This window comes from Molossus molossus, unplaced genomic scaffold, assembly GCF_014108415.1.
Source record: "Molossus molossus isolate mMolMol1 unplaced genomic scaffold, mMolMol1.p scaffold_m16_p_12, whole genome shotgun sequence".
Lineage (NCBI taxonomy): Eukaryota > Metazoa > Chordata > Mammalia > Chiroptera > Molossidae > Molossus > Molossus molossus.
The window spans coordinates 89,406,685-89,416,797 of NW_023425347.1; the positions used below are offsets into that span (position 1 = coordinate 89,406,685).

At 49.2% G+C, this 10,113-nt stretch overlaps 1 protein-coding gene across 1 annotated transcript; it reads left to right on the plus strand.

Moving 5' to 3' along the window:
* Window positions 1-441: 441 nt before the first annotated feature.
* On the plus strand, window positions 442-2,280 carry TEX46 (testis expressed 46). The gene is made up of 2 exons (XM_036256827.1): window positions 442-633; window positions 1,984-2,280. The coding sequence occupies exons 1-2, from the start codon at window positions 442-444 to the stop codon at window positions 2,278-2,280; spliced, it is 489 nt and encodes a 162-aa protein (XP_036112720.1).
* Window positions 2,281-10,113: the final 7,833 nt, after the last annotated feature.

Below are 10,113 nucleotides of genomic sequence, written 5' to 3' on the forward strand. Positions count from 1 at the left end.
CAACCGGTGGGCCAGTTAGATAATATTCTAGTATTACTGTGAACAAACCCGAAGTAAACTTTTAGCCTTATTTTCAAATGATTTTTGGATTTTTCTTTGCAGTCTCCCTCACTATGAGGGTAGGGGCTGTATTGCTGACCATTTTATTCTCAGTGGCTAGGCCCAGAGGTACTGTTGAATGAATGGATATCACTAAGGCCTACATCACCTGGCTGTTATGAGGACATTATGAGATGATGCTTGCAAACTGCCTGTCAAAGTCTGGCACATAGTGGTTGCTTAAGACATAAGAGTAGCTAATATTATTGTTGTGCAACAACTGGGGGATGAGGGCTGGTCATGACTCAGAGGAGAGGGCTCTCATGACTCTTGGTATGGAGGCAACTGTCCTAGAGCAGGGACTGAGGCTGGGTCTTGGGGCCTGGGTGCCACCAAGCCAGAATGCTGGGAGAACTAATGTCCGTTTTTAGGAATCTCCACGAGATACTTGATTCCTCAGGCACCATAGGAGCATTGGTGGCTTGGCTGATCAGCTACAAGCCAGCCTTGTTTGGTTTCCTATTCCTTCTGCTGTTGCTTAGCAACTGGCTGGTCAAGTATGAACTCAAGCCCACCCCCCCAGAGCCCCAGCAGGTGAGCAAGAGGAGCCTTAGTTTCAGCTGAAGGTGATGGAATATTTACAGGTAGATTGGGGTTTGGGGGACAAGGAAGGTGTCAGGATAATGGGGCAAGACTGAGGAATCCATGACTCTGGTCTACGTCCCTGCTCTGCAGCTACCTCTTGTGTGACGAAGGCCCAAGCACATCCTTCACAAGGCTTCCGGTGCCTTAGCCATAAAATTGGGGACCATCCCAGACTCTCCTACTTCATGTTTGATGTCAACATGCTTTGGCAACAGTAACACTCAACTTTAAAGAAAAAAATGAAAATGGATAAACTAGAGACACATGTATAATATATACATCTCTAAAATATAATAATGAAGATAGGAGATATGTACTTGGATTATGACATATTTTATATAAAGTTTAAAAACATGCCAAACAATACCCTATCTTGTTCATGAATGTACTTGATTAGTGAAAGTAGATTAAGGCAGGATTTTTCTACTTCCACATGATTGACATTTGGGGCCAGATAATTCTTTGTTGTACATTGTTAGATGTTTTGCAGCATCCCTAGCCTCTACCCATAAGATGCCAAGAGCACCTGTCACCCTTTCTGTGACATCCAAAAAATGTCTCCAGAACATTGCCAAAGGTCCCCTGGGGAGGGCACGATGGCCTCTCATTGAGAGCCACTGGTATAAAGACACGCGTGGAAAAAGTAAATACTGGATTCAGGACAGCAGCTGAGATGAGGTTCAGGGAGGAAGGGGAATACTCTAGGAGAGGGATCTACAATTGTGTTTGTGATATTTTATTTCTTAAGCTGGTGTGGAAACATGGGTATTTGTTGTAATATTTACTTTTTTTTGTATGTCTAAAATATTTAACTTTTAAATGTTTGTAAAGACCAGAAGTTTATAGCTGAATCCAAAAATAAAAGCTAAAGTGTTATTATACTGGGTGAGGGGGCAGATGAGGACTGTAGAAATAAGAGCATGTCGTGAGACACTGAGACTTGGCAGCTGAGATTCTGCAGGGCGTGACAAACTCTGGGGCACACTGGGAACGCAAGCTCTGGAGACAGATTCATCTGAGGTAAAGGTTTTATGTTCTTTGCGAGCACAGATTAGCGGTCATTTTATGAACCAAAGGGAACTGTGGGTCCTGGGAGTGTACATTCTCTCCTGCAGGCTGGGTGATGCTAAGAAACGGAACTTCTCTCACTGAACCCCAATTCTCTCCCCCACAAGATGCTCTCCTGGCGGGCTGGTTGTGAGAATTAATTAAGATGACAGTTTAAATCACCCGGCATGTGAAGGGCGGGTTATCATTATTAACCAACTTCTCCTCTTTTCCTGTTGGTGGGGAGCTTAGGAGAAGTCAGAGAAACAAAAGACCCCCGAAGCCAAACCCAACTGCAACTTCATGAACATGAAAGAAGTTGAGAGACTGCACGCCTGCTTTGCCCTCCAGGACAAGATCCTTGAACGGCTTATGTTCTGTGAAATGAAGCTGAAGGTCTTAGAGAATCAGATGTTCATCGTATGGAATAAAATGAATCACCACAAGAGGTCGAAGTGTCAGCGGACTTTTCCCACGGGGAAGCACAGATCGAGAAAGCAGGATTCCATCTTCTCCATCTTCTCTGAGTGCACTTCCAATTCCCCCTGATGAGGTTCAGAGAGACTGGGGTGGGCTGGCCTCTTCTGGTGTTTCCTTAACTCAGTAAAACCCCATCAGAGACTATTGGATTTCCTTAGTAAATCACACTGGAGAGGAGGATTGGAGGCTGAAAGGTCACCTCTGGAAAAGAAATCTACTCACCAGATCAGCCAGATAGCACCTGTGACACAGCCTGATGGCTCTAGGACCCAGCCCTTCCTCCCTTTCAACTGGACCACCCTGACCCTGGTTCAGGGCGCTATATGCCTGTTCACCTTGAATCTCACAATGGCCTCCCCAGAGCTGTCCCAGCCTCTCGTCTTCCCCTCACTCTGCACCCAGAGGTCAGACAGAGCAAGTCCTGCCAAGCAGGGCTCTGAGTGTATTCATTACCTGTTCTCAAGCCAACGTCTTCCTGTGGTTGACAGAATAAAACCCACACTCCCTGCTTGGTGTTCAGATGCTCCATGATCTGATCCCCTTTCCAGCCCTCCCCCCAAGCCCCACATTTCTCACCCTCATATGCTTTATACGCTATGCCAGGGTTCCCTGAACATCAGTCAGTAGGGGACCACCTTTGTGACATTTGCCATAGTCATGAACCACCAGAATGTTTAGCTCAATATTGTCACTTTAAATAGACACTTTTTTCTTAAATAAATGCATCTGTAAAGGAACATAATAATAAAAATAAATAATTTTTCTGTAAATTAAAAACAGCATCATTTGCCTGAAATAGAACTTAACTGTCAGAATAAAGGCAATGAAAACAAAACGATGTTATTGAGTTCCAACCAAAGCTGGGTTGCTCTCTAAAGGATCTGGATCTGTGCATTTTGGGTTAAAAAAGGAGATTAGCAAATGTTAGTGCTTAAAAGATGCTAGCACGAAGCTGAGACTTTTCCCCATAAGGAGAATTGGAAAGGACATCACTACCTCACTGTGACTTCATGCCTTGTTCCTGTCCCACTTAGAATTGTCTCTCTCTCCACAAGTCTCGTGAACTCTAAGCAAACCAGATGACTGACCATTCCCTGGATGCATCCACATTTTTTCTCACATGGCTTTTTCCCCTGGAATACCTTTTCTTCCCCTTTCTGCTGTTACAGTTCTCCAATTCTTCCAAAGCTAACACCTTTTTTCCCTTTAATGATTTTACGGAGAGAGGAAGTGAGAGGGAGGGAGGGAGATAGAAACTTCGATGAGAGAGAACATCAACTGGCTGCCTCTGGCATGCCCCTACTGGGAATCAAGCCCATAACCTGGGCATGTGTCCTGACCGGGAATCAAACCGGCGACCTCTTGGTGCATGGGTCAACGCTCAACCATTGAGCCACATCGGCCGGACAAAAACTAACGCTTTCCTAGCATTTTGTCTGTAATTCTCCAGTGGAATATGTCTCAACCAGCTGACACTTTATTTGCACACATTTCTATATCCCGTCCCCACCCTCCAATTCACGTACGAACTCTTGGGAGCAAGCACAGCATCGTGTTTATCTGTATATCTCCCCATAGCACCTAACAGTGGCTAGTATACAGTCAGTGCTCCATAAATAACGTCTGTGACTGTTGATCACCGTCTTATATACCCTGAGACTTTCTCTGCCCTCTCACCGTATGATGCCTCTCCTGTATCCTATTTTAAGAGCAGGATCTCTGGAGCCTGACTGGTCGGCTTTAAATCCCAACTCCATCTACTCCCAGCTATGGGATCTTGGACAACCCTAAGTTGTTTTATTTTTGTTGTGCCTCAGTTTTCTCACCTGTAAAATGGGGACAGTAAGACAACCAACATCATTTGTTGTGAGGATTAGATGAGTTTCTACACCCCTCGCCCCAAGACCTTTGCTCAGATGATTCCTTCTTAGAGAGGACTGCCTTGAGCTCCTACTTAAAATCACAACCCTCCCTGCGTGTCAGATATCATCTACCTCTAGGTCCCCTCTTCATCCTCGTCCGGCCTGTTCTGCTAGGGGCCAGTCTGCATGGCCTGCGTCACTGGCCTTTGCCCTGGGGCTTCCAGTTGAGTTTGGCCAACAGGGATCCCTGGCAGAAGATGAGAGGTTAGGAGGAGGCTGAAGTACTTACTCCCTCGGCTCCCTTCTGTGGGGTTGTCTCAAGCTGGTTTAGGGCTGGCTGTGTCCCTTGACAGAGGGCCACTCCTCCTCTTAGGGATGCTCTCTCTGTGAAAACTTCCAGGCTCCGTTTGGGCCCAGAGGCAGTAGCATCCCCTCCAGTTACCAGCCCAGGGGCACTGCACCATCCTGTGAGTTCCCTATAGCCTGCTCACACGTTTGCAAGTAGTCCCTTTTACACAGCTTCACGGGTCATTGCTACTGGCCTTGCTATGTGGCCAGGCCACTGGACCACTGGAATTGGACTATGAGGAAAATGTCCACATGGAAACCCCATGCTGTGGAAACAGATACAGCATGTCGGCCACAAACTTGATCCGTATGTGACATATGAGCAAAGTCACAATAAGGCCCCGCTTCTTGAAGCGAACACCTGGATTGAAAAGCCGATCAAGACTATACGGCCATCACGTCCACTCTGGGGTGCCGGATCTACGCCTGGACCCACCACGATAGCAAAACCATCAGGGAGGTCTGACGGGGCCCAAAGACGATCCATCGGACCTGTGAAGTCACTGGTGTTCACAGACTAAGTGTCACTGGCTGGTAATGTTGGCCTGTGGCTGAAGGTGATTCAAGGTGTGACACAATGACCTGTGGATCTGACCAGTTCACAGTAGGTAAGTTGGTTACATGGATTCTGACCACCATGGGCGTGGTTTAGGATATGGGTGGCTATTCTCTTCCACCAAACAGGTGCCGTCTAGACTCTTAAGGCTCTGATGAGCACCATTCCCATGCGCTAGAAGCTCCTGATATGAAACAATCTGATGATGGAATTATCTTTACAGCACTTCCCCCCAGCTGTGGGCCTGTCAACATGGAGTTTGTAGCCCTTCCACCCTTGCTGCTGGTAGGTGGTGGGTACAACCGAGCCGTGGTATACTGGCTCAAGAAGCTATCACACCAGCCGCTCCCTCCATCCTCTGTGGACACCTGGGAGGGGATGGGGGCACCTGCTGTGTCAGGCAGAATGGTGACTTCTGGGTTCCTACGGGGGTAGATGCTCTGGGAAAAGGACAGATCATCTGGCTCATCCCAGGCACATAACAGACCCCAGCTAATCCAGCAAGAAAATACGCAGGGAATCTCAGAAAATGAACCAGGGTGGAGGTATAAATAGATTCTTGCCTCCTCTTCCAGATCTGGACAGGCAATGCTGATCAATCTCTAGCAGCTGCCCAGGCCAGGGCCCTGTCACAGTACCCCACCCCCACCCTCGCCCACCATACCCAACTATGGGAGACCTTCTTGGTGTCTCACTCTGACAACGGCAAGGGCATTGCTCCTAGTTGCCCACAGCCACCAAGTGCTGTGCCTTGGGCCTCCGCAACCATGTTCCTGTCCTCTGCATGGATGGCTGAGGCCCACTGGCAGGACATTGGGCAGTGCCCTTGGTATGCCCAGAACTGTTTTGTACTCTAGATACAGGTCCTTCCTTGCTTTTTCCTTGGACATAATGCCACCTGCATATAAGCATTCATGATAACCCAAGACCCTAGGCAAGGCAAAGGCACCTAGCCTCTGGTGCCATTGACAAGACATTCCTGTGTACTACGTACATGGATCTCACCATTTTATGAAGGGTTTCCTCCCACACATAGGTAGAAACATGATCTACGACTGCTCAGCTTTCCTGAAGGAAATTACTCTGGGGACAGCCAGGGTCCTCGCTGCCAAGGGTATCGTGACCCAGTTAGTGATTCTGGATTACCACATAGCTTTGGACCGCTCGTTGGCCAGCCAGGGGAATAGCCACACTGGCCAGCATCCCCTGCTGCCTCCAGGTTAACACCTTCAGCTAAGTCAAGAAGCCCAGGCAGCTACTGCGGGAGCAAGTCCAATGTCTCCGGGCTTCCCCTCTCTCTGAACTTGGTGCTCCTCCCCAGGCTTGGCAGGCACTCCATGGCCAGATGGCCCAGGCCTCCATAATGGGCTTCCCTCCTACAATGTCTCTCCAGCATTGCCCACAACCAGCGGAAGTCCCACTATCAGCCCAGTTGATTTCTTCCTCTGTTTTTTATTCTATCCCTGTTGATGTCTACCCTTACTGGGCAGGCTATGTTTGATGAGCCCCTAGGTCAGGGGATGGGCCCTGGAAAGACAATTTTGATCGTACTGGAAGATCTTGAGGGCTTACTTCAAGTTCTAGCAATGAGAGAGCAGGTGAGCTCCAGAGGGGCTCCCTTCCCTATAGCAGAAATGATTCCATGTGGTCTCCACCTCCCAAGGTCTCCAGTACCCTCAGCACTGCAAGCAATTCCCCTGGTGCCTGAGCTCAGACTGGTTTTTCTTTACTTGCAAGACTGACTTCACACTTGCTCTAAAAGTAGACTAGTGAGAGTGGTGTGAGTAGGAGGCCCCTCTTCTGGAGCACATTCCAGGATGTTTCCAGCTAGGCCCTGACCCCTGCTCCTCTCCATACAATGACGAGAAGTTGGACATATGACCCAATGTCTCATTCCCTGCTGTCCTCTGCTTCTAAGTTTCGTCTGTAAAGGCCCACTAGAGCCCACACTGCATGACTTTATGGTACTTGCCTTCACGCAGTGCTCACACCTCTGGACCTCGGGGCTCAGTCCTCGGATCCTTTCTTGACTCCATCTCATTTCCTTGGTGATGACTTTAAATGTCATCTACTGTGACATGCCAGCAGTTTCCTGAAGCATGTCTTTGACACAGATCTCTAAGCTTCAGATTCAAAGGTCCCACGGCCTCCTTCCACCTTCGCTCAGACATCTCAAATGAACACAGCCGACCCTGGACTCTGTCCCTCTGCGCCAAGCCCACTCCTGCACGCAGGCTTCCCCACCTCGCTGTAAAAGTCGACTCCTGCCTTCCAGTTGCTCACATCAAAAACACTGGCACGGTCCCCAACTCCTCTCTCCTTCTCTCACATCCAGCTCTAATTCCTCAGCCAGTCCTGTTGGCTCTGCCTTCGAACACATCCAGAACCTGGGACATTCTCGCTGCCTTGACTGCAGCGCCAAGCCACCACCACCACCTCTCACCTGAATAAGCCCTTGGTCTCCCGGCCCCACTTTCGCCCTCTAGCTTGCTCTCAACACAGAAGCCAAGGTGCTCCTTTAACAATGTGAGTCAGGTCACGGCACTCCTCAGCTTGGAATCCTGCAATGGCTCCCAGCTCAGTCAGAGAACCAAAGTCCTTCCTGTAGCCCATGAGGCTCCCCATGACCTGGCCTCTGCCCCCTCCCCTTACCTCTCCAACCTCTCCTGTGACTCAGCCCCTCGCGTAGTCCGCTCCAGCGGCTGCCCTTGCTTTTCCTTTAACACACCAGGCACATTCTCACCCAAGGCCTCTGCCCTGGATGTTCCCCGCCACCATGGACTTTCTTCCTCTGTTGTCTGTGCATCTGACTCCCTTTCTTCCTAACTGATTTCTCAGTGAGGCCACCCTGACTGCCCAGTTTAATATCATAACCTGCCCCTCTTATCTAGCCCTACTTAGTTTTCCATAGCAGGTGTCACTTTCTAATATACCATTTAGCTCATGTATTATGCTGTTCCTGCAGAATATAAGCTCTGTGAGGTCCAAGATTTGTCGGTGTGATCCACTGAGATATCTCAAGCACCTAGAATAGTGATCAGTACTCAGTAGGTGCTCAATAAATATGTGTCGACAATGACTATATGTTGCTTTGTCTACTTTGCCATGATGTCCTCCCCCAGACCCAAGTGTAACCCCTGGCATATGGTCAGCCCTCAAAAACTATCTGTTGAATGAGTCATGGGGTAAGTGAGCACACAGATGAATTCAAGAATCAGCAGAGCCTGACAGGGAAAAGTGCTAAGTATCATCATAGGTCCTTTAGGAGAGGTATTTTCCTTTTTAAAGTTTAATTTGTTCTTGATATCTTTTCAGCCACATCCTTCTTTCGAACAGTCCTGATGCTGAGGGTGGGGACAGTCATTTTCTCTCTCTGGGAATGTTCTGGAGTGAACTGGGAACAAAAGAATGACCCCAACACAATCTGGGAAGCAGGCCGCTTTGAGAGGTAGACCTTAGAAGAAAGAGCTGAGGTGAGGGGCAGAGAGGAACCAAACAGGAGTCTCTGCGGCCTAGGCCACTTGAACTTGGGACCCTTCTAACCCTCTGTGCAACAATCAGTGTAGCAGTTCTGCTCTTGGGTCTAAGAACCTGAACATCTTCCCCACATGAGAGAAATCAGAAAGCACCACAAAGGACGGGGACTATTGGAATGAGTTCTGAAAGTGGAGGAAGAGAAGACAATAGAGTGGGAGTGAGAAGAGGAGGCAAGAAGAGAGGGAAGGCAGGAGAGGGGGAGGAGAGGGAGAGAGGGGAAGAGAGAAGGAGAGACCCCGGGAGCCCGGAGGAGAGGGAAACACACCACTAGGGATGACAGTGGCTAATGTGGACTGAGCACTTACTGTGTGTCAGCAGCGGCACTGTGTGCCTCCCTTATCTCAGGTCATCCTTGCTCCCATCCCAACGGGGTAGGTTCTATTTCATTACCCTATTTTACAGACGAGCACACTGAGGTCCAAGTGAAGCCAAGAAGTCCAACCGAAGTCACACAAGTTCTAAGTGGTGGAGCTGGGATCTGAATTCTGTCGGTCTGACTCAAGGGTCCACTGGGTGAGGTTTAGACTGCAGATAAACATTGTGATTTTCTCCAAAGAGCAGTAGGCAGCCATGGAAGGTTATTTAAGCAAAAGACTAATATGATCTCTCAGCTATAAAAAGGAAGAATAACTCCTCCCTCAAGGAGCTGTTGTGGAAATGGTTCTCAGAGGAAAGTCCTTGGACAAATGCCTGGAAGAAGAGAAGCACCCAAGGAAAGAGGAGGCTCCGTCTGGGCCAGAAGATTTTACACATGGGCATCTACTGCCACCATGTGGCCACTTTTCTGTATGACATGCTGTGGATTCCAGTTAGCTCAACTGGTCTAGGCGATGAGAAATGGCTTCAATGGGGTTGGGGCAAAGGGCAATGGGCAAGCTCCCAGAGAGGAGCTGGTGCCCTGGGGGAAAGAGTATTTTGTTTGGGGGGGAGGGGTGAGAGTCTTTATCAGCAGAGGTGCAGAACCCTGGACTGGATGCACTGATTCAGACATTCATCCCTGGTTTGGTGACACAAACCTGAATGAGACGTGGTCCTTGCCCTAGAGGACCTCCTTGTCTAATGAGGGGACAACATGGGACACGCATTAGTGTCTGGGAATCAGCAAGAACCCCTGGGTCCAAATCCCAGTCCTGCCACTTCCTGGGACCTCGCTTCTCAGAGCATCAGTTTCCTCATATGTGAAATGGGTGCAGCCTAGAACCTGCCCTGGGCGCAGGTTGTGAAGACCTAAGGAGGTAACAGAAAGCACTAAGCACCTGGATCTGGCACACTGTCAGCACTCAATATGTGACCCAGAGTCAGGCTGCCCCGCCTGCTCTGGGCCTCAGGAAAGGTGAACCACGCAGCCAGGTGCCATGGAGAAACCTGGATCCCAGCTCCATCGCTGTCACCCAACTTGCATGTGGCCTCCCCTCTCGGAGCCTGTCTCACCAGAGCCACACAGTGTGGGGTTTGGACAAAACCACTCAGCTCTCTCCTCACTCCGATGTATCAATCTCCTTTCGCAGGCCAGCCCACATCTTTGGCCATGGGGGATATAGAATAAGATCCAGAAAGCTTGCCTCCACCCATTCACAGACTCAACCCTGAGCATCAGCA